The sequence below is a fragment of the Sitophilus oryzae genome, unplaced genomic scaffold (genome assembly GCF_002938485.1).
Source record: "Sitophilus oryzae breed Bouriz unplaced genomic scaffold, Soryzae_2.0 scaffold_1586_pilon_pilon, whole genome shotgun sequence".
Classification (NCBI taxonomy): Eukaryota; Metazoa; Arthropoda; class Insecta; order Coleoptera; family Curculionidae; genus Sitophilus; species Sitophilus oryzae.
This window is the reverse complement of record NW_022146265.1, coordinates 1,908,150-1,934,261: the sequence shown is the minus strand read 5'-3', so window position 1 is coordinate 1,934,261 and position 26,112 is coordinate 1,908,150. Positions and strand designations below refer to the sequence as shown.

Below are 26,112 nucleotides of genomic sequence, written 5' to 3'. Positions count from 1 at the left end.
TCGCACCATTTTTAGATAATGCTAAAAACTTTAGCTTTTGCTAATTCCATTTTTAGTAAAAGATAATACTTATTTTTATTCACTGCAAACTAAGCATTTGCTAGGAAAATGTAAGTTTTAGTTTTTACTAAATGTTTATTCACATTGCCCAATATAATAATGCCAAAGTAATTTTATTGCTATATTATTTCTAAAGTTTTCTTATTTTGTTTAAAACAGGAATACAATTCGTCAAATCTAGAGATGCCAGGTTGGCTTCGGAAATAGGAATATTCAGTTTTCCCGCTCTAGTATACTATGAAACGGGAGTTCCAATCATGTACGATGGTAAGAGCTAAACATGGTTTAAAATATATTAAATTTAAGAAGACAATTATTGTAAGTACATATTCATACCCTTGTATTCTAGTAGCATACAATGTGAGTTTAGTTACCTTTTCTTAGAGTTATTTTAGTTACCTTTTCATAGTTACAGTTTTTAGTTACGAAATGGAATAACTTTTTTTTTTTCAAACCATACAAAAATATTAATTTTTGCGACGTGATTGACAACCTTAGTTGACAACATAAAAAAGTAATTTTAACGTCTAGTCATAAAACTAAAGCACTTTAAAGCTTGATTTTCATGCATCCGTTGTCCGACGATACGATGATACGATATTCATTTTATTGGTTGAATTGAAAGACTTTGATTGGTTAGAAACGGTTCACCAATCGAAGTCTTTAAAATCAACCAATAAAATTAATATCGTACCATCGTATCGTCGGATAACGGATGCATGAAAATCAAGCTTAAGGCCTAAGCACAAAAGTACGAAAATGTAATATTATTAAACTGACAAAGTGTCAAATTCAACAAGTGTAACCACAGTTTCTCGATATACATATAATTACTTACACGGTATTACTTTTAAATATTTTTATATTATTTGGAACATTTGAAATTGTTTAAAAAATTATTTGTGGCGTTTGAAAAAAAATGGCATGTTCTATTCGGAGTAAAAATGATTTTTTGTGCCTCGTCTGTATGTCAAACGTACAGCCTCGCCACAAAAAGCATCATTTTTACTCCCACTAAAACAATATACTACCTATTATTTCCATAATATTAATATTTGGCTACATACTTATCATAGTTTACTCCATTTCGTAAACTTTTAGTGTATATAATGTTCAGAGTAAATTTGCTATTTTAAAATGTACAATCTTATGTTATAGGGGATCTTAAAAATGAAGAAAAAGTATTGGATTGGCTTATAGAGCAGAAAAGTAAGACTTATACTACTTAATTTTTCATTAAAACTTTCAATAAGTTCATTTCATTAACATACTGTTTCGTTTAGCCCAAAAGAAATCTTATTTTTTTAATTATTCATTTCTAAAAGTAACAGATGTATAAAATGAATTGAAACATCAAAGAAAACAAGATTTCTTTTCCTCTTAAAACAGATATTCTTGAAAACTTTTAAAATATTTCTTTTTATTGGCCAGAACGCTTAAAATGCGAGGTGCGTATCTTATGCATGACACAAATTAACTTTAGATACTAGTTTAAGCGAAATTATAAAAAGGATTGCTCAGTTATAAACCCAAAAACAAATCTACCTCACTATACAATAAAACACACACAAAATTGAGCAGTCCGGTATATCTACGTGATCTCAGGCTGCATGTGCTGTATCATTTTCGACAGGTAATGACAGTGATGGGGATGATAACGATTCAAACGATGACAATGACGATGATGATGATGATGACGATGACGACTCGAGCGAAGACCCGACACATAGTTTTTCCGAACTTGTCAAAAGTTTCTCAGGTAATGGAAACATGGGTGGACTATGAGACAAAGAGATGAGGTTGAGATTTGTTTATTTCTTGGACACGATAGAATACGAAGCATACGGTTACAGGAGCTGCTATATTTTTATGATGTTTTATGCGCAACATCGTTACCCTTTTGTAGTGCAAAGAAAGTATAGATTTGATATACATTTATATACATACGATTGTTGATATACATTAAATACATTTTATTTAAATATTTATTCTCATTTAAACGTGTAACTTAAAGACAGTCATGATTTTCAATGGTTAATACACTTAGATGCAAAAAAACGCAACAGAACATTTTTTCGTCAAGTTTAAAGAGTTATATTTTTTTACTTTTAGTTCTATTTTCGTGATTTTTTTAACACACTGTATATATATCGTAGTCACAGAGTGTATTCCGTCTTTTCATGAAGATCCTAGGTCACTTCATGAAGCGTCGGTTAGGTTAGCAGTTTAGTTATGTTATTAGGTTAGTTTTTTTCATTAAGTGACTAGGCTCTTCATGAAAAGACGGAATACACTATGAGACTACGACATATACCGTGCTGGCAACTGTTACTTTTGGGTCGGCGTTTACATGTGTGGAAGTAAATCGCATAGGGATCTTATTAAGTCGGAGTGAGAGAAATGCGCCCGACCGACGCGACGCGCGACGGTGTGCTATTGCGGCGTTGCCGATACGCCTTTCCCTACCAAGTAAAGTAAAATCACGATCACAACCCGCTTATTTTTAAAAGACTTTTTTTTTCAAGAGATAACTAGATAAAATCATTAGACATGTTTCTGAGCATCTGAAATGGAATTATAAGGATATCGTTAAGGTGTCATTTTTTTATAACGAGAAAACGTCAGTAATCGCGATAATTTAAAAATTCAACTTTTTAACACATAACAAGCCATAACTCAAGAACCACTTTAGATATTGAAACTTTTTTTATTTCAAGATCAGATATTTTACAATATGTTTACATAAGAAAAATTCGATAAGGTTGTTTTTTCCATTTGAAAATTGTAAACAATCCATCCATTTACTTTTAGAGCATAGCAATTTTTAGCAATCGCGTAATTTTTTTATTGATAAAGATTTTCACATACTGTCTACAAAGAATAGTAGAAATATTAACAAAGGTCTTGAAAAAACTACAATCTATTATTTCTAATAGATTTCGAGATATCGATTTTTGAATTCAGAGTTCTAATAGCGCGACCACTATCGAACACCCACTCAATTCCCCTTATTTTTACCAAAAATGCAAGTGTTTCTAGCTTGCACTTAAAAAAATTTAAGCTATAGGGAAAATTACAACGATTCGTTAACAAATATACAAATCAAGTATCACGAAACGTAATTAAATCGTGAAGCTGAACGCATGACGTACACCTCTCCCTAGAACTTTAAGTACTGACAGAGGTATTGATTGGGTCGACCGGTCAACTGCAACAAATCTGCTATATCCCCTTCCATGTCTCTCAGCGATGTGCACAGTTTCTCGGTTTATTTCATACGTTTGGCAACGTGTTTACTGTCCTCTCTTTGTTCAGTACATTATAAAGGCATTGTACTCTTCTTACATACGGAAATCTCGACCCAAGACTAACCTTTGCCAGCCCTTAGTATAAATGTATCAAGTTTAATTCATAAACTCAGTTTTTTATAATCTTCAATATTTGGCTTATTATACAGGGTTAATTGAGGAGTTATTTTTACCTTAACTTTAAAACACCCTGTGCAAGAATTTTGTAAGTAACTTTTCCCAAAACATTATTTTTCGATCAGAACTATGTCTTCTGAGCATTTTGTTTTTTACTCATGTCAACACAATAACATAAATAATAAAAAAAATAATTTTTAAGAGCGAAATGCACTTACCACCAACAATTTGCAATTTTTTTAACTATTATTATTTTATTATGTTATTTTTGAATTTCACGAGGTGGATTTGGTGACTATTATGTAATGTCATATCAGCACTGCTTAGAACTCCATATTAGAATTTAAAAAACGTTAAAAAGTAATGATACAGGTTTGGTTTTAATAAATATTAGTAACACTGACAGAACTATTACTGGGAACAATACAATAATCGTAACGAACTAACAATATTAAAACCTCAATAAATAAGTATACAAACAATCAAAAAACTTGTAAAATATACTCTGATACTTTGTATTGTCTCACCCGGCTGCGATAACTATAGATGTCGATTCATACTCTTGATGAGGCTGCAAATATATTGTGTTATGCTTTCCCATTCTTCTTTAAGGACCAAGCGAATATTCATAATTTCGGCCATCTTTAACAATATCAATGACGTTTGCACAATCTTCGACACTAAGAACCATATTCAATGGTATGCAACAATATTCACCAAAGCCACCTTGTCATTATGAAGGAAAACATCAAAAATTAACAATAATTGAAAAAATTTAAAAATGTTAGTGGCAAGTTCATTTTGCTCTTAAAAATTAACCAAGGCATGTGTTAACGTGAGTCAAAAAACAAAATATTCAAGAAACATGGTTCTGACCGAAAAACAATGTTAGGAAAAGTTGCTCACGAAATTGTTGCACAGGGTGTTTTAAAGAAAGGGTAAAACACAACTCTTCGATTAACCCTGTATAATAAATCAAATACTAAAGTTTGTAATAAATTGACTTTACGAATTAAAGTTGATATATTTATATAGAGTTTGCTAAAAAAATCATGAAAATATGGCTAAAAATAAAAAAAAATATATAACATATTAAACTTGACCCAAAGGTTTTCTGTTGCGTTTTGTTTGCATCTGAGTGGTTAGGTTAGGTTGTATCATAATAAAATTCAAACTAAAAATGTAGTTTAACAGCTTTGAATAAAATAAAAAAAACTTTAAAACCGCTTGAATAAAATAAATGTTATCTGTTTAAATGATGAAAAAATACTCACACTAAAATTGCACATCTCTAGATTCCAAAAACTCAAAAAATGGTTGTCATAAATAACAAACAATTTAGATTGTTTTAAAATATCACTTTGTTGCTAGAGTAAAAAAAGTAGTATAAGTATATTTTTGATCTAACAAAATAATTTATTAATAAAACTTGTAAAATAACAATAAAGCTTTGACAGCAAAATATATGACGTAAGTTAAGAAGTATCAAATGTTTGTATCCAATAAAAATCGAGTTCTTGTGCATCATTTCTACTGATACAAGAGCTTTCCACTTTAAATTTACTCACTCTTAAAAATGTTATATCAAATCTATGCAACCTCTTGAACTAATTTAAACAAATATCCATACAAAAATGGCCACCCAAAAAGTTAGATCTTTCCTCGCTATAAACTGTATTTTTTTAATGTTTACTGTAGATAACGTTTTCTAGCAATAGCATCCTATCAAAAAATATGTATATATAAACCATAATACGCTGCTTAGGAGTAGTGTGGGTGATAAAAATCACTGTTTTAAGGAGAATTTCTCAGCTCTATACACAGAAAAATGCTTTAAAATACAAAATGTTACAAGCCAAGCCGCTCTGCTAGCAGGCATAGTGTCAGACGTTACTGTTGATCTTTGTTTCATGCACAGCAGTCGGTATTTCTCTCTCACTTACTCCCGCAAACTAACACGGTGGTGGGGTTTTAATCAAGCAAGTGATTTTCTCTGGGAACATAATTTATCATACAATGACTGTCTGATTCTTTTCAAACCTGATAATTGAGTAGTAACATAATATTTAGTTATGGTACCTTGGAGTATTTTGACATGACAAATTTGATTTTGATGTCAATATGACTCCTATCTGTAGGGGTCGCCACCTACATGTGTTTGAACTGTTTTGAAGAGTGATAATTTTACGACTAACATTTAGGACGTATTTGACGTAAAAAAGGTCTCTTGGTAAAAATCGCTACAAGCAACCGTTCTCAAGATATTTAGAATAGAAATGTCAGTACATGTCATTATTGACAGAAAATAAACATACATGTGTTGAGTAGATAGTTATTTGACTGAAATGATAAATTTGGGAACTTTTTATTTTTTTAAATTAATCATAGATTTTTCTGCGAAAAAATGACGATAAACAGTTTCTGTTGAACTTCATGCACAATAACATTTCAAATTTATGACTTCAGTCTAATAACTATTTAGTCAACATGTTTAATTTATGTCAATGATGACAGGTATTGATAATTTCGATTCCAAATATCTCGAGAACCATTACCCGTAGCGATTTTTACCTTTTTTACGTAAAAGACGTCGTAAATGTTTATTTTTTATTCAGTAATTTTATACAGGTACTGGCGAAAAGTTATTACTCTTCAAGCCTGTAAAAAAATATGTAGGTGGCGCCCCCTACAAGTAGGGGTCATGTTGACATCAAAGTCAAATTTCTCATGTCAAAAAATTCCCGGACACCAGTCTTCATCCTAATATTGACGATACTTCATAAATTATTTGGAAAAAATCGAAATAAAAATGAAACTTCTACACCCTGTATCTCCAAAACTAAGCATTTTAGGACATACATTTATGCGAAGTTTTTTACTTATTTTTATCTGCAGAATATGCTGCCGAAGTTTTCGGAATACAGTTCGAACCACCATGTATTATATAGGACTTAAGGGTACTTTCTCTCCAATGTTGAAAATGAAATAAACTAAAAACTATACGAATAATAAAAAACAGTCACTGTATATAAAACTAAAAAAGGATATAAACAGATTAATAATTACCATCAAACAAATTCTTTATATAAATACCTATCGTGTATCGTATCAAAACCTCACCACCTTTATCTCTTCGTCAAACAGACGAATTTGCTCTTCCGCCTTATTCGACATTCACCCCCATTTTTAACTCCTGTTTGACATTTATATTGTTAAAAAAACACAAAAGAAAGATTCTTTTTACGTGTTCTATGTTCTGACATTATGTTCTGCTCACAGGGGACGGCTGCTTCTACATCGGCATGGGCGGCAAACCAGGCAGATACCCATCCACCGCCGGCTACGAACCGTTCCAATGCTGCCCCAGCAAGCCGGCCAAGAGCAGCAAGGTTGCCAAACTGCAGCCGAAACTGGCCGCTGCCGCTTCCAAGCGCGCCAAGCCCGCGGCAACAGCGCCCGCCGTCAAGAAACCGAAGAGCGCATCGACAGCTGCGCCGCAAAAGAAGAACAACAACGGCTCGCCCGCGCAGAAACCCATGAGTAAAGTGTCTAGGGCGAATCACGATATCAAATCGAAGGATAAACAGCCCCTACCGCCTGTCAAAGATAAGGCCAGCGGCAACAAAGGGAAAAAGGGATTTTTCGGAACGGGTAAATATATATGGTGGTGGTGACAATCTAATCGTTCTCCCAACGTATTTTTTCTATGGCGACGCAGCGTGAATGGGTCCTTGTTAGAGCTGCTACCGGCGCAACTACTGCTACTCGACTAATGCACCTCTATATCTCTGTCTCTATCGAAGTAAAGCCGAACAGTGAATATGCGCACAGCCTTTGCGTATATTTAGAATGGTCGTGATTATTTTTTTCCATTAATTTTTTCTTCGGTTGCCACGTAGATAGCTTTTTTAAACGTATTAACGATTTTTTGGTCGCCTATAAGCAAAACTTATATACCTAGGTCTAGATTAAAATCTTTTATCGTTTTATGCAGAATGTGTAAGAAATTCGGAGACATCGTTTCACAAATTCTTATTCTTACCTATCAACTGTTTATATTAATATACAGGGTGTTTAAAAACAAATGCGAAAAACTTCAGGGGGTGATTCCTTGTTCAAAATAAAGGGTAGTTTGCTTCATAAACGTTGGGTCAAAAGTCAACCATTAAGGAGATATCGCGATACAAATATGGCGGAAAAATAATGTTTTTATTTTTTATCTTGAAAATGAAAAGAGATAGACTAATGAAATTTTATGGAAGCATTACTGTTATGAAAACACACTTTCTAGTAATTTTCTCACTTTTTTAAAATGAGTGGAAGGGGTAGAAATAAACTACCCCTAATACTTGTTAACGAAATTTAAAGAAAAATCTTATCAAACACATGCAAAAAAAATAATTTGGATAGTTTAGTTTGTTTAGAAACTTTTTTATCTCTTGTGTTTTTTTATAAAACTCGCCGATTTGAAATTAAAAAATAAAATGAAAAGCATTACATGTCAGGATAAAAAACATTTTTATTTTTTTAACGATATTATTTTGTATTTTCATGAATTAAAATACAGAATTAAAAATTGTCTTGGTAAATAATTTTTAAGAGGTTACCGTTCAGAAGAAAATGTAACGATATTATTACGAAATAAAACTGTTTCACAGCAGCCCACTAGATTCTTTATCTAAAAATGTTTTTTGTCCTGACATGTAATGTTTTACATTTTATTTTTTAATTTCAAATCGGTCAGTTTTATCAAAAAAAAAACACAAGAGATAAAAAAGTTTCTAAACAAACTAAACTATCAAAATTATTTTTTTTGTATGTATTTGATAAGATTTTTCTTTAAATTTCGTTAACAAGAATGATAGGGGTAATTTATTTCAACCCCTTCGACTCATTTTAAAAAAGTGAGAAAATTACCAGAAAGTGTGTTTTCATAACAGTAATGCTTCCATAAAATTTCATTAGTCTATTTTTTTTTCGTTTTCAAGATAAAAAATAAAAACATTATTTTTCCGCCATATTTGTACCGCGGTATCTCCCTAATGGTTGACTTTTGACCCAACGTTTATGAAGCAAACTACCCTTTATTTTGAACAAGGAATCACCCCATGAAGTTTTTCGCATTTGTTTTGAAACACCCTGTATAAGTACCTATTTATAATTTATTGCTGTTAAAAAAATATTATGTCAACTAGCAATAAAATAAAACTTTATGGAATAGAAAATACGATTTTATGACGTGTTTAGACATAATTATTGATAAACACTAAAAGTTTCTTCGATCGCTAAAGAAAGGTTAATCATAGATCATGTAGTTATGAAAAACTTTTAGACATTGATTTTCTTTATAGTACGAGAGCTAGCAACCTCTGGAAAATAAGTATTTTAGGAAAGCTGGCTTTGATATATCTTTTACTATACTCTCTGGAACAGCGAGCAGCCTGTCTGGCTGCCGATAGACGTTGCGTTCACTTCTGCGCATTGAAAGAAGTTCCTGTGTTTATATTTAGCCCTTTGAATTCTAGTATTGAATATAAATCGAACAAGTCTCCATAACGCGGCGCCGAAAACGTTCCGCCTATAAAGCGAGAAGTCCCGAATTCAATATCGGCTCGGGGTTAATTTTTTTTAAATTTTATTTCCTTTATATTCTGATAGTAAATTATTAAATAATTCTGGTGATTAAAAAAATAATTATTTAATACTTTACTATCAGAATATAAACGAAAATAAAATAAAAAAAAATACCCCGAGCTGGTTTCAAACTCGAGACTTCTGGCTTTATAGGCGGTACGTTTTTCGCGCCGCGCTATATAGACTTGTTCGATTTATATTCAACACTAGAATTTAACGGACTAAATAAATAAAAATAGGACCTTCTTTCTACGTCTATCGGCAGCCAGACGACTCGCACGCTGTTCCAGAGAGCATATCAAAAGATCTATTAAATAGCCAGCTTTCTTAAAATACTTTCTCGAAAACTCTTAGACTATTAGGTGCAAAACTTAAAAATAATCTAGATCTTAATTTATTTTTTTGCTTTTTCTTAAAAATGCATTTAAAAAATAAGTCTATAAACCACAACAATAATTATTTATATTTATCATTAAATATTTATGATATTATAAGTTTTGCTTATATTTTATTTAATTTTCACAACCATAAATTATGTGTTGTAATATTTTAGTTATCTGTTTTTCATAATATAATGTATTAAAAAATACAAGAAACAAAAATCCTAAAATTTTTAACATATGCACATAATATTTTGTATTTTTTAATAAACGTATGAGAATAATTTTCTCAATATAATAATTTTTGAGTTTGTGTAACTATTATAGTTATTACATGTGTAAGTGTTAACGTAAATAGTACTTTAAACATGTATATATTGTTATGTATGTGTATAAAATGCTGTAGAGTAGTTTTAAAAGCATGTAAGTGAATGAAATTTGCTCTTGATTGATAAGTTTTAGATCATCATAGTAGAAAAAATATTCGATTAGCTCTACTTCGAATCAGTAGCAAATTTTAGCCATATATATTATTTCAAAAAGTATAAAAAACAGCCCTTAATAATCTGTTCTGGCTCTCAAATGGCTCTCAAAATATAAACATCCGTCAAAACACTATCAAGGGTTGCTTTTATTGTTCTGTCATACAGAAAATTGAAAGTCGATCAATTTTTTATATTCGTATCGTTTATATTCTTAATATTTTTGGTTTTGACGACTGGATGTAAGAATTTGATAGACTTTTTCTCTAAAATAATTAAAAAAATCATTGTCAGTTGCTATCACTGCCGCTAAGAAGTGCACCTCGCATAATTTAACATCATAATTAATGTTATTTATTATTATAAATCATAATAATGAAACTAAAGTCAATAAATTGTTTTCTATTACTGTTATCCGAGTCTTATTATTATTAGTATTAATATATTATGAAGAAATTATAAAAAATATATCAGGACAAAAATAGAAATAGAAAACTGAATATTTTCAAGAAAACTAAGAAGCAGAATACAATGTATATCAAGTATTTAAGGTAGGAACAATAAGGTAAGTCTTACTTTTCTGCTGTGATTACTTATTTTGTAAAATATAAATTTCTCGTTTTCAATAGGATTTTTCAAATTGTTTAAATATAATGCTAATTACCAAATAAATCTACTTATTAATGTTACTTCTATTAAGGGGGTATTCCAAATCTTATATATAGAAAGTAACTTAATTGCAAATAGAAACTTAATTTAAAATCAGAATTTAAATGTAAATTTATTTGGTGGATTTAAGATATTGTGTTTAAAGCAAATCAGTTATTTAGGAGTGCCAAGGTTTTAAACATCATATTAATAAATATATTTTATGGTTACATTTGATAGTTTGCTATACAGGCTGCTACGAACATTGCTATCTCGGTAACCGTAATAGATACAAACATGGTTAAATTGGGGCAAAGTTGCGCTTTGGGATGTTCACCAAAATACCATCAAAAATTTTTTTAAAATTTTTAAAAAAAAGATTGCTGAGTTTTTTGGAAAAAACTGATTTTTTGAAAATCTATTTTATTTTTTCCTGTCGTTACTTTTTAGAAAATCAAAAAATTAATTGCACATTCTCATAGCCATTTTATTATGCCTATCTGACACTATTTTTCGATTTTCAAATTAGCTGATACTTTGTGAGATACAGAGGCCAGCTTAATTTTTTTAAATACGGACCTGCATTTTTTATTTTAGGTTTTGAAAGAACTCGGTCTCCTGAGTATAATGATATGCCACACATCATACTTTTTTTTGTTTTGGGTATCTTAACAACAACAAAACTATTTAATTAATATAAGTCCGACTCTGGTTTTTTAAATTATTTAATTTTATTATAAATATATCAACTTCTACAAACTAGTTTCTAATGCTCTACATGTTCGAAAGGATTATCACCCTCCCTATTGCCCAAATTTATTTTTTGTTCAATTTTATTTATACTCTCTCTTTGAACTTTCGTCTTATACTTCCGAATGCATTTTGTACGCTTTATTGTAAATTTTAAGATGTTTTATTTAATATTATTTTTTATTATTTTATTGCATTTGATTTTCCGTATTCAATGTTTTACCCCACGTCATTATTAAGTTTGAAAGCTTATCAATATTGTAACGATGAATAGATTAAATATTTAAAAAACAGAGCCGGACTTGAAATTAGTTTAAATAAATTGTGGTTCAAATATCCGAAACAAAAAAAAAAGTATAACGTGTGGCATATCATTGTACTCAGGAGACCCTGTTCTTTCAAAACCTAAAATAAAAAATGCAGGTCCGTATTTAATAAAATTAAGTTGATCTCTGTATCTCGCAAATTATCAGCTAATTTGAAAATCTAAAAGTACTATCAGATACTCCTAATAAAGTGGCTATGAGAATGTGCAATTAGTTTTTTGATTTTCTAAAAAGTGACTTCAGGAAAAAATAAAATTGATTTTCAAAAAAATCCGTTTTTTACAAAAAACTCAACAATCCTTGAAATTTTAAAAACTTTTTTGATGGCATCTTGGTAAACATCCTAAAGCGCAACTTTGCTCCAATTTAACCATGTTCGTATCTATTACGGTTACCGAGATACCAATGCTCGTACCTCGAATTTGTAGCACCCTGTATAAAAAATACAACTAAGGTTACAACCTGTGATATTATAACAGAAAGTTATATAAATCATCCACAATACACTAAAACACTTATAATAACACTTATAAGTGTGGAATCTGTGTATTTCAGTTATACAGGGTGGCCCACCGAAAACGTTCCGCAAGGCATAACGGCTAGGGTATTCCTTTTTTCAAAAAATCCAAAAACACGTCAATTTTGTTTGTGAGGGGGACAACTTTTGCTCCAAAAATGATTGCAAAATCTTCAACCCTCTAAGCGGGGGTGCCATCCCCCAACTTTTTTCAAATGTGAAGGGGGGTCAAGTGGCACCGCAATGAAAGAGCTTATTATTCTCTATATTTTCCCGCCTCGTTTTTGAAAATCGGTCGAGTCATTGAGAAAATATAAAGGATTGAAATTTGAAAAGTTTATTTAAACATTTTTCAGAGTAAATGATAAAGATAAATTCCTTCGACCAATTTGAGGTTTTTCCTTATTATTTCTAGATGGTTACACATTTTTTCACTTACCACAAGGTTGAACGATCAGGTGCGGTAGTTGCTAGATAGCTGTTCTGTGACTTGTGCGTTGAAGTTCTTCTCAATATCGTTAAACTGACCTACAATAGAATTTCCAAAAATATCAGCCCACACGTCCAATTTCTGAGGGTTTTGTGTGTGCACCTCGTGAAAAACCCTGGGGTTGTCCTCAGCCCAGTACCGACGGTTGTGCCGATTAACTACACTGTTCAAAAAGAAAGTACACTCATCCGAAAAACACACATTAAATAGGAAATTATTATCATTCGCCACTCGTGCACTCCTAGTTTCACAAAATTGCAGGCAACGATCAAAATTGTCTTCGTTGAGTTCTTGTACCAACTGAATTTTGTACGGGTGGAACTTGTGTTTTTTTAATATCCTTTGGACACTTGTGCGATTCACGCCGGTCTCATTGGCTAAGTTTCTTGTACTCAGCGTACTATCATGGCAACTTGGCCCGATACGAATACCTCCATAGCTTCATTTACTACAGGATTTTCCCTCTGCCTCTTTTTATTCATAACGGAACCAGTTTCGTGAAATTTTGCTACTAACTCGTGAACAATTTTGCCATAATAGTGTTTGTCAGGATGGCGTTCATTGAATATCTGCGCAACCCGATTGCCACATTCAATATTTTCAAAATAAAGTTCGATTATTTCCACTTTTTCTGCAAGTGAGTACACCATAATTGTTAAAAAGTTTAACGATATTGAGAAGAACTTCAACGCATAAGTCACAGAACAGCTATCTAGCAACTACCGCACCTGATCGTTCAACCTTGTGGCAAGTGAAAAAATGCATAAACATCTAGAAATAATAAGAAAAAACAGCAAATTGGTCGAAGGAATCTATCCTTATCATTTACTCTGATAAATGTTTAAATAAATTTGTCAAATTTCAATCCTTCATATTTTCTCAATGACTCGACCGATTTTTAAAAGCGAAGCCGGAAAGTATAGAGAATAAAAAGCCCTTTTCGCTGAGGTACCACTTGACCCCCCTTTCCATTTGAACAAAATTGGGTGATGACACCCCCGCTTAGAGGGTTGAAGATTTTGCAATCATTTTTGGGGCAAAAGTTGTCCCCCTCACAAACAAAATCGACGTGTTTTTGCATTTTCTGTAAAAAAAATTACCCTGGCCGTTATGCCTTGCGGAACGTTTTCGATGGGCCACCCTGTATTTAAAATTATCATTAAAGCACAAAAATTATTTATTCGTGGGCCAATTAAAAATATAAATAAAAAACTTCTTATAATTTACCTAAAGTATTCACATAGATTTGTAGTAAACTATATTTCAAGAAGTATAGTACAGCATAGCAAAGTCTTAAAAATGTATAATTATGCTTTCCATAGTAATTTCTACAAGCATGTATTGAACATTATCTTTAAACAATCTATCTCAATCATAATTGCAGCATCTCTATATCAATTAATTTTCCAAAAAACTGAAACAAAACATTTCCTGGTTTATGTTTTAGGACAACTTTCAGACGTCAACGAAGTTTTAGACTGGATGATGGACCAGAAAAACGACGAAAGTATAGAAGGAATAGACAGGCAAACTCTATTTAAGTACATAGAGTCAAAAGAATTTTTAGCCGTGGTTTTTTGTAAGTGGTTAGTTATATCAACTCAATACAATTTACATATTCAGACTACACTTCCTACATTAAATAGAAATTCGTATAATCTATTTTAAGAGTTCAAGAATATCTGAGTATTTACTGAATATCTGAATATCTCATATTACTGCCCAATCTCTCGCTTTACTTAAAATATTACTTTTATTATTTTTCCAGATAAAGAAGAGGATCCAGATAGTCCGAGAGTGCTACGTCACATTGAGTTAATCGATGATGAAGCTGCAGAATATGGTATCAAGATTGTTAAAATGAAAGACAGGCTTATGGCGAAGAAATACGGTTACAGAAACCCTCCAGGTGTAACTTACTTTAGAAAAGGTACGTTAAAAAAGACTAGACTTGTTCGAGCACTCATTGAAAGTTGTATAAGCTATCAAAAATCAATATATCGTTTTTCGTCTAAAAACTTATTTAAATATTTTTTTTCTATAAAGCCGCCTTAAAACAATCCTTCAATTCAGTTTTTCATAACAGCATTGTACCTGATTCACATTTTATTTTATTTATTTGTTTTAATAATGCTAATCTATACTAATATATAAAATCCTTAAGTGACTGACATACTGATTAATCACGATCCTGCTCAAACCACTCAACGTAAGAAGCTCAATTTTGGCATACAGGTTGATTCTAGGGTGTAGAGGTTCGATAAGAAGGGATTTTTCGAAATTCCAGTTCCAAGAGGGTGAAACCACCCCTCAAATATTACAATATTTTTTATTTAAAAAACAGTCACGTTTCCGAAAAAAACGCTTAAACACGTATATTTTATTTTGTTTTTTTACAAGTTTTAAGATTTTTTAAAAATGTATACAGAGTGTTTCGAAAAATCTGGTCATTGATTAATCACGATCCTGCTTAAAGCGCTGGACGTAAAAAGCTGATTTTTGGAAAACAGATTGACTTTAGGGTGTAGAGGTTCGATAAGAAGGGATTTTTCGAAACTCGAATTCTAAGGGGCTGAAACTATCCCTCAAATATTAAAATATTTTTTATTTAAAAACCGGTGAGTTTTTCGGAAAAACTCTTAAACACGTATATTTTATTGTTTTACATATTTTAAGATTTTTTATAAATTTATACAGGGTGTTTCATAAAACATGACCATTGAGTAATCACGATTCTGCTTAAACTGCTTGAGGTTTAAAGCTGATTTTTGGCAAACGGATTGTGGGGTGTAGAGGTTCGATAAGGAGGGGTTTCTCGAATCTCAAATTCCAAGAGGGTGAAAACGCCCCTCAAATATTACAATATTTGTTATTTAAAAAACGGTTAGTCTTTCGGGAAAACGCTTGACCACGCATAATTTATTTGTTTTTTTACATATTTTGAAATTTTTAAAAAATCATACAGGGTGTTCCAAAAAGTTGGGTAATTTCTTAACCACGATTCTGCTTAAACTGCTTGACGTAAAAAGCTTATTTTTGGCAAACGGATTTTTCGAAAGTCAAGTTCCAACGAGATGAAACTACCCCTCAAATATTACCAAGTTATATAATAATATCGCCATATTGTTTTTTTCTCATGCTGACATAAATGTCAGAAAATTTTATCCAGCTTGTATGTTAATGGAAATTCTTGCTTTGCTTTATCATCAACATTACAAATGATTAATTCGACGCGAACGAAGTCGCTGGTACACGCTAGTATGCTATAACTGACTGGTATATTTTTACCTTTATACAGGGTGTTTCTTAATATCATGCTAATATTTTAAGGGATCTTGGACCTATTCTAAGAAAAAAACTTCATATGAATGTTTATGTCCTAAAGATTTTAACATTTGGGTTACAAGATGATAAAATTTTCTAAAATAAACTTTTTTCATGTTAACTCTGATGTTATTATAGGTATGTTTTATGATATTTGATACAGGTCTTCTATGTATCAAAATGCATTTTTGATATACAAAAAAATTGTATTGTTTTTGTTGTATCTCTTAATTTCTTCCCAGATTAAATTTTAGATTAAGAAATCCAGATTAAGATTTTGAGAATAATATTTATTTTAAAACAAGTCACTTGCGACCATTATTTTCTCCAAAATATTTATTATAAAACTCGTATGGACGGCACTGATTGAAATAAATAAATATTTTTATGCATCAAAAATTCATCTTGATGCATAGAAAACGTGTATCAAGTTTCATCGAGATAACGATAATATTATCGTAATAACAAGTTTCTACGAAAAAAGTTATTTTTTCGAAAATTTTACCACCCTGTATCTCAAAAGTTAATATGTTTAGGACATACATTCATATGTCATTTTTTTCTTAAAATAGGTCCAGGAATAACCCCCTTAAATATTAGCATGACATTAGGGAACACCCTGTATATTAACTCCAATGATTTTGTAATTTGAATATTTTTAACTATTTTTATAGGTTTTTATTATTAACTTTCTTATTTATCACTGCAAAAAATCCAATATGGGTATTTCTCCACTGCAAGAAAATCTACAAAATAAATTAGTTATTTTTTGTAAACACTTCTGCGTTAACACAAACGGAAACTTGTCAGAAGTTAGGTTTACAGATATACAAATTTGCCTAACGAACAAAAAAATGCTTAATGTTTCGGAAAGTTCATTCTTTCCATCGTCGGAAGCAAAAAAAAATACAAAGAATAAAGAAAAAAACTATTTAAAACATTTAAATTCAACTATTCGAGAACACTTTAGTTTTTAAAACAGATACGTCTACAAAAACCGTTGACGTTCTGTTAAAATGACATTAATAATTTTCTCATTTATATACCCCTTTTTTATTAAAATTTATTTTTATAAAGCAACCTTAAAAAATATAAAGTTTCTTGATACTTTCATATACAGACCGGACCACCGTAGTAGTAACATAGGCAGAACCGGACGAATTAGCGTATACCAGTCCGCCGGATAAAAAGCAGGCGAAAAAATGCGATAAAATAAAAATAGGTCGATATGTGATAAGAATGTTTCAGAATTTGTATTTATTCGTGTTTTAATAGCCAAAACGAATACGTAGATTCTCGTGACAGTTCTCGTGTAAAATTTATTTTTTAAGTAAAATAATGGATGTTTACGAAGTTCGTGAGAAAATTCAAATTGTAAAATGGTATTTCCAAAATAGGTCTTATCGGGATATACAAACAATTTTTCCACAAACTTATGTAAACAGGCCAATTCCATCTTTATCTACTATATCAGGAGTTATTAATAATTTTGAAACACATGGGTGCGCGTCCCCACAAAAACACAAAAAGCCTGATGTGTTGATTAATGAAGAACAGGGGTTAAAGCAAGTGTTTGTTTGTGCTACCGTGGATCAAAATCCCACGTTTTCAAGTAATCAAATTGCTGAGGTGGTTGCCCTGCCCACAATGCCCTTATTGTTCAAGAATATTTGAACAATACTTTTCCCAACCGTTTAATTAGTGGATATGGAACTATTTTGTTGCCCGCTAGATCACCAGATCATTCTCCCAATGATTTCTTTTCGTGGGGTTATGTAAAATCCAAAGTGTATGGTCATAATAGGGCTAATAATCTGGATGAGCTTCAAGTAAAAATACGAGAGGCTTTCCAAACTATTAGCCCTAATATGTTAGCCAATGTCAGACGGGGATTTTACGACCGCCTAGGCTTCTGTCTAGCACAAGAAGGTGGTCTTTTTGAACACTTGTTATAACTTTTTTTATTTAGAGTAATATTATAGTTTTTTTTTTTGGGTTTAGAGAATTTATTTATTTTTAGTTTTGGCTTGTAAACACACTCAAATAATAAATATTTAAGTATTTTTATTTTCAATGTTACCTTAAGTGAAGGTAAACACTTAAAATGAAAATAATAAATACTCGGCACTCCTCGCGTCATATTCCTAGTCTGTCACGACCGACCCGTCCAAGCACAACTGCCACTGCGTACTGCCTGACCAGCCGACTAGCCGGCAGTGACTCTCGAGTACGAACGCAAAACGGGTAAACGTAAATTCGTCCGGCAACTTGCTATGTTACTAGTAGCCTGGTCTTCTCTGTATGTATACAATATAAAAATTGCAACTTTTCATAATACATTTGTACATGATCTACATTTATTTTTTGCTTTGTTTCTGTCTTCTGTATTGGTAACCTAGATCGACTTTGAATCATATTATTCACCATAGAAAAACTGATCTATTGAGAAAGTTAAGTACTTAAAACCATATTCATATTTCTACCTCATAATGTAAACTAGATTTCCATACACCGTGTCAGTTTTAAAACTTCCCACCCTTAATATCTTTCTTGCAGTTAAAAATGAAATGATGAAAAATGAAAAATCGGAAAGACGTCAAATTCATTTGTAAGGGAGGCATTTTAAATGAATATTTTTGGCCTTTTCTTTCAACCCTCTAGGAGGGGTAGATGTCACCTTTACAATCTTAAATGGGAATGGGGGTCAAACGGCGTTTAATTCTCTTTTCAGTGGTATCCTACTTTGTTGTTTTTTTGCCAGAGGTTTCCGAATAATCGCGTCTCAAAGTTGCAGAAACAATTAAACATGACTGCATTGCGGTTTTGGTTTTCAGGCTAGTGTTTATACAAAAATTATTGCAATATATAGAATTTATATGAATATATTATATAGAATTTATTATTATTAAATTCTATATCCATCACAGTAGAAGAAGATATTTAAACAGCAAGTACAAGAGCCTTATTATTATCACATTAGACTTCCGGGTTGCAACTGATATTCATAATTTCATAAGATTTGTTCTTCAATGATATGTTCTATCTAATTTCAGGAAAACCTATAAATTATGACGGTGACATAGACGATGAAGAAGAGTTACTTGACTGGTTGACTGAACCAGAGAATATGGAATTAACCGATCACATAGAACGAGTCAACAGAAAAATGTTCGAAAAAATCAGACAGAGATCGGACTATGTGGCGGTATTTTTATGTAAGTTCACCTAGTATCTTATTCCTTTAAAGTGATCTGATAAATTTCTAATTAATTTCATAGATAGTGCAGATTGCAAGCAATGTCCAAGAGTATTATCTGAAGTAGAACATATAGACGATGAAGCTGACGCTGCTGGAATCAACTTTGTCAAAATCGATGACAAAAGTCTCGCTAAAGAATATGGTAAGTTATATACAGTTTCTTTTAAGGAACCTTTCAATATACAGTTCATACCTTTGAATAAGAAGACTAAGGAAGGAGCATATCAAAAATCTTAGGTACACCGCGATGGGCCTCAAATATGGCCGACTTAAATTCCGGTTTATCAGTGTCGTTCTAATTTTATTTAAAAAATGTAAAACTATGATGTAGGATAGGCGTGGGGTAGACTCAATAATTTGTTGTTTTATTTTACGTTGTGAATAAATGTTGGTAGTTATTAAAATTGTTATAAAAATATATAATTCTAATAAAAATAGATAAGTTATAATAAGTATTTATTACCACAAACATCCGATACGCTACTGAAGCAGGTAAGTCAAATTAACGTATCTAAATTCTTTGACATCTAATCTTTGACAACTAATAAATAAAAGCTAAAATGCAAGAAAAATATATAATTTAGTTAATTTAAGTGAATTTCATAAATGATCGGTTTACTACACGTATGTATAGTATATAGTCACTTACTAGCGAAAAGTTGTTCCATTATTTCACTCAATTTTTGCCGAGATCTACCGCACGCTACACAACCAACTATTTTAAGAGTCTTTTTCCATAAATCGCGATAGTGTCACTGTTAATTTAAGTGCTGCCACAATTTCCATCTAGATTTACTACCCTCATACAACTATCAGTAGTAGAATAAATAATAAATAACATAAAATAAGCTCCGTAAAGACTGAAAAATCCACAAAATTTCAAATCAAATTCAAATGTGTCAAATGAATCGTCAAACAGAACTGTCAAGGATCCCCACCCTAGAGAGCTTTTATGGTGCTTTTTCCGCCCACCATGCATGAATACATGGATAGCATTATGCTCCTTCCTTAGTCTTCTTATTCAAAGGTTCATACCAAATAAACTTGTAGTCACGTGATTAAGCTTGACTGGCACAGCGTTGCCCACTTTTATATATTTTGTTTTAATCAAAATATTTTAGGAAACAAAAATAAATTAATTATAAATATATTAACAGTTATTATTTACATTAACAAAACTCACCTCGTTAACAGCACTGAAGGGACATAAAGGGCTATTACTACCGCTTTTCCGTTCAAAATATTCTAATATTCGGATATTAAGCTATCTTGTACACTTCGCACTAGGTTCGAAAAAGAACAATGTTCGACTGCAAGGTCTGCTAGTAAACATTTTTAAGCTTAAAGTATCACAACACTATTTATTTAAACCAAAAACTCGTAATACAAAACTAAAGTGTCAAAACGAATGACAATTTCAGGAACTAAATAAATAAATGCGGCAACTTGACATTTTTTACAGCAGAGCTACCACCTGAATCCCCAGCGCGAAATTTAAATTCCAATTAGTCAGCCCGGCACAGAATATGTCCATGGTTGGTAACAATGAATTTAAAAATCGCGCCCTCGATTACGTAACTAAAAGTTTAAATGATATCAAATATAGTTTTATACAGATATAAACAATTCTAAAAAAATTACATTTATTTTATTTAGGTGTCTTTGCTTTGCCTGCAATCTTGTTCTTCAAAACCGGATCCAGAGAGCCGGTGATATACGCTGGCGACCTCTATGACGAACAACAAATACTTCAATGGCTGATGACCCAAAAAGATCCATCGGGCGACATAATAGAAGCGGCAGAAGGTAGCGAGTTGATCACAATGATCGACAACGAAGAAGCCCTTGCAGTGTACTTTTGTAAGTTTTATAACTTCTTCATTGTGTGGTAAATCGACAGTATTTTTTTTAATAAGAAATGTCAGAGAGTTTATAAAAATATTAACATGGTGATTACTAAACTAGATTTAGTTATTTCGTCATTTCTTTATCACAAAGTTGTTAATTAATTAATATTTTAAAAGAATAAATTCAATTATGTTTAAAATTTTAAAAATAATAATAAGAGAGATATGATATTTTTAAAAAATATTTGTATGATATTTTTGAGTTCAAAAATTATTCACCAAATTTATCAAAAACAAATTACTACAAATTATTTTAATTCGTGATAATTTAGTACAGTCAAAAATAAATATTTTTTTTAATATTTAACATAAAAAATCAATAAACCTAGCATAAACCATCTAGTTGTATCTCAAAAGTAATAATTGTAAAAGTTTTAAGCAATACGTATACAATGTGAGTTGAAAAAATAAAAGCCTAGAAATAAGCATGTTCTAAAGATTGTTTTATCTCAAGTTGGCTAGAAAAAAGTGCTTTTACTACTTCTTGAGTTCATAACAAATAATTTTATGACATCCAAGTTTATATCTTGATTAAATAAGTTAATAAACTGAAAAAATAATGAAAGAAAATGTCTTTTTCAATAAATAAATATGATTTTATACATTTTTATATTATGAAATGTTCTCTCTGGTTAATTGTAAAACAGCCTCTACATTATCCCCGAAATGTTTTACGAAATATTTCGTAGGACATTTCGCAAAACATATCTGGAAATACTTTCAGAAGTAAACTTAAATATTGTTAATCTGGGTTAAAATAAAAAAACAAACAATCACGGCGCGCCTCGATCAATTTCAGGAAATGTGGGAACTAATTTTTATAACACGGGCTTATATTTATCGTACTAATTTGAGAAATAGCACAAAGCAATCAAGGTCAAACGACGTTGTGGTGGTTTCAGAAAAATAAATAAACATAGAGTATGAATAAATATCCCATTAATTGTAATGTTGTGTAATGTAATACCACTACTTATATTAAACTGATATGAAAAATCAAAAATAGTGCATTTAGAAAACAGTTACCGACGGTAGATTAAATTGGCTATTCCTCTAAGGTTACACAAGAATGTTTAGTTTTAATCATTGTCTAACATTATTAACTACAATATAGTAAAAAAAATATATTTCCAAAACTTAAAATCGTAAAACTGCAGGGCAACACGCAGTGACTAACTATTTTGGCGGTCCGCCTTTTATAGGTTATAATCCTAATTTAACACCGTAAACTATTTAAAAAATTGTCTAGTTATTTCTTATTTTTGAATGAATTTATATCAAACAATGTTGTTATTATATATAAAAGATAATCCATAATTTTCTCAATCAGCTCGATATATTGATGATATTGCCAGTATTACTCATCAAGCAACACAACTGTTATATTAATCAATTAAGGCCGCGTAAACAAACATATAACATATACAATTTTATATACTAATTCCATTATAATAAAATTAAATAATAAACATATTGTAATTTTATTCCGGCAGATTGAGTGAAAAGTTTTGTTCTTAAATATCTACTCTACATATTATAAATGCGTGTTCAAATATTAATCTTGTGGAATATAAACTTACGTGCATAGAAATCGGCCCACTGTGAACTTTTGGTTTTAACTGTGTCTTTTAGAATCTATGTATCAGAGCAAGTAAAAAATATGAGCTGTTTCAAAGACAATTTAACATGCTTTAATATGAGCATAAATTTATCCAGGGTACTTATCGTTTATATGCGTACCAACGGGTAAACAAATAAAAGGTATTTGTGTTGTGACAATAAGAATAACAAAATTGTCAAATATTGCAATTACTACCTTTGTAATCGAAATTTTCACATTGTTCTTTTATTTTTTGATTCGTTGTGTTTCATTGTTTGATTAGTGTTTCAATTTAATACATGCATCACCGGAAAAAGCCGCCCAAGTAATCGCTTTAATCGAAACTGGACTTAAACAGAGAGCTGTAGCTCGGCAACTACATATGATACGGGGAGCGGTTCGAAGAGTGTGTGAACGATATGAGGAGTGTGTGAACGATATGAGTCGATCCTTTCGTAGTCGACCTGGAACTTGTAGAAAGAGATATACAACGGATCGTGATGGCCGCTTTATTGTGTCAACAATGTTAAGAAATCGGCGTCTTAATGCTATTCAGGTGCAACAACAGCTCCGTGAAACACGAGAAGTGACTATTAGTCAGTGGACAGTAAGACGAAGATTGAAGGAAAGTAACATGACCCCCAAAACACCCGCAATTGGTCCAAAACTTACCCCAGCTCATCGTCAAGCACGCTTGCGTTTTGCACTGGAACATCTAAATTGGACACTAGAACAATGGGAATCTGTTTTATTCTCAGATGGGACAGGATATGCCTCTATGGTAGCGACCGAAGAAGAAAAGTGTACCGGAGGCCAAGTGAGCGATTTGCAGAATGCTGCATTGAGGAGCGGATTGCTTATGGAGGTGGTTCCTGCATGATCTGGGATGCAATTTCTATGACTGCGCAAACTGACCCAGTTTTCGTCCGTTGGGGCGACCGTCGGCACGGGAGAGGAGATTTAACTGGTGCTAGGTATATTGAGGAGTTTTTAGCAGTTCATGTGGTACCTTACGTCGACTACATTGGAAACGAATTCACTTTTATGCATGACAATGGGAGGGCACACATATCAAGAATCAGAAGTCGGATATCGAGTTATAGAATGGCCAGCATGCAGTCCAGACTTAAACCCGATAGAACATTTATGGGATGAGCTAAAACGAAGAATTCGTACTAGACGAAGAGCCCCAACTTCTATCCCAGAGCTCATTGTTGCAGTAGAGGAAGAGTGGCTTAACATCCCGAAAGAAGAAGAAACAATGTCAAATTTGATCGAATCTATACCAAATCGTATGAGAGATGCTGTTAGAGCAAGAGGGGGTCGTACCCATTATTGAAAATTTAGTTTAGTTAATTGTCCATAAATAAATAAATAATAACATACCTCTTAGTGATAAAAAACGATAATTTGTTTCATGCATTAATTTAATAATTTTATTCCAAAGAAACGAAAATACAAATTAATATCTCTAAACTCTTTTCAAAGAATATGAAATTGTCTTTCAAACAGCATGTATTTTTTCTTAATCTGACAAATAGATTCTAAAAAATATATAGTTAACTTCAAAAGTTTGCCTTGGGCCGATTTCTATGCACGCAAGTGTATATCAACATAATACGAGATGTAATTAACGATATATCATCGTAACAACAGCTATTTTAGAAACATCTAGGTTTACTTATTTCACTGAGATTTATGAAAAAAAGTCCTTTGCCTCGGTTACAAATACCGCCACGTTTTGGAGATAGCTCAAAACAAAATAAAATTGAACAAGGCAACAGGAAACACCAAAAAAATCCCCAACACCCTCCTCACGAGTAGTTTTCAGGTGCTTTTAAGAATCGAAAGTAGGTTAGATTGCGACAAAGTTGGGCGACGAAACGCGACCTTGACCTGCTTCGAAGAGTTCTCCGCATAGTGTAGAGGCTGTTTAATAGGTAATTCTTAATTTCAAAAGTTTTAAAAGGAAAAGTCAAACACGAGTGTAAAATTGGGGTTTCAATGAGTTCATTTCTGTTTCTAATTTTCTTCTTCCACAGATTTCTTATTTTATTGTTCAAACCGGATAACATTTCATTCTACTTCTATTATGAGGCCATGTTTATTGTAACTAAGTAATAAAATGTTAATGTAGTTTTTGATAGAGCTCGATATAAATTTGGACAAGTTACGTTTTTTTCTGGAGCATTTTAAGCGCTTCTTGCTTTTTTGCATTAATAATAAACTTACAGGGAACAAAACGTTATGTGAAATATGCTCGGAGGAGGCTGAACAACAGAAAGGCAGGAAATCCAGCAAAAAACAACGTTCGAAAGGGGAAAATACAGGCGGAGACGCTCAGGAAAACTCGAATCACGGTACCAAAATTTTCAGTATTTTGGACAAACCCTCTACCCCAACTTTTTTTATAGAAACATATTTATTACATGCAAGCTGCGTTGCAATTATCCTAGGTTTGGTTTAGGTTTTCGCTTTGGTTTATTTTTGAGTTAGATTTTTTACTAACCTAGAAGAAAACTATCTTTATCGTTTTATCTAGAATTTAAATAGGTTATATATTATTAATTTGAGTTGTTATAAGTTACAAATCCCATTTTTGACATTTAAAATACAGATGAATAAAATTTACAGTGTGTTCAAGAAATTTAGGACAAATTCGGAATATGTTTGAATATTATCAAAATCAAAGCTAACTTAATTGTGAAACTTATTGATCGTACGGTATTTTAGCATTATTTTATACAGGGTGTTTCAAAAAATATGTGTCATCTCTCGTGAAGAGATTCCTCACTTTTCCTTTTCATATCAACATAGGTCCGATTCAAGAACGGTAAACTAATAGGATTGCTCATCCTCATAAGACGTACGTTCGCCTCTTCCCGCGCTTCAGCTGACAGTTGTGACGTCATTGTAGCCCTTGTCAAAGCCTTCGTGGCTTTGTCATGCTAGTGTGTATTATTAGTTGCCTATGGTAAACTTATAAAAATAATAGCTGAGAAATTTTGAGTTAATTATTTTGTCAATTTTAAATGTGAAAAAGGTGTCTTTAAAGTTTTTAGAGCTATAGAGTGTATAAATACGTTCATTTTGTGTTGTGGATTGTGACAAAGTGCATACTAAATGCCCACGATTTTGTTTATTAATTATTTTAAAGCAAAATATGGAAGTACTCTAAAAAGAATGCTTGCAAAAGGTGATGCTGGGAACTGCTGTTCTTAAAAATGCTTTATCCGAGTATTTAATACGATTTATACAGTTAATTTTCTATACTGCATACATATAAGGTGTTTAAATAAATAAACGTTAA

General features: G+C 31.6%; 1 protein-coding gene across 6 annotated transcripts in view; it reads left to right on the top strand.

The window, feature by feature from the left end:
* Window positions 1-26,112, top strand: part of LOC115879799 — an 87,519-nt gene that overhangs the window by 46,858 nt on the left and 14,549 nt on the right. For 3 of the 6 annotated variants that reach the window (XM_030896796.1, XM_030896793.1, XM_030896794.1), the window contains 6 exons: window positions 220-327; window positions 14,160-14,291; window positions 14,481-14,642; window positions 19,090-19,251; window positions 19,315-19,437; window positions 20,952-21,155. In XM_030896796.1, coding sequence (XP_030752656.1) covers window positions 220-327; window positions 14,160-14,291; window positions 14,481-14,642; window positions 19,090-19,251; window positions 19,315-19,437; window positions 20,952-21,155 — 891 coding nt within the window. Of the gene's footprint in view, window positions 1-219; window positions 328-1,218; window positions 1,270-14,159; window positions 14,292-14,480; window positions 14,643-19,089; window positions 19,252-19,314; window positions 19,438-20,951; window positions 21,156-25,036; window positions 25,163-26,112 lie in introns of all 6 variants that reach the window. The other 3 variants (XM_030896791.1, XM_030896790.1, XM_030896792.1) reach the window with 2 other exon arrangements.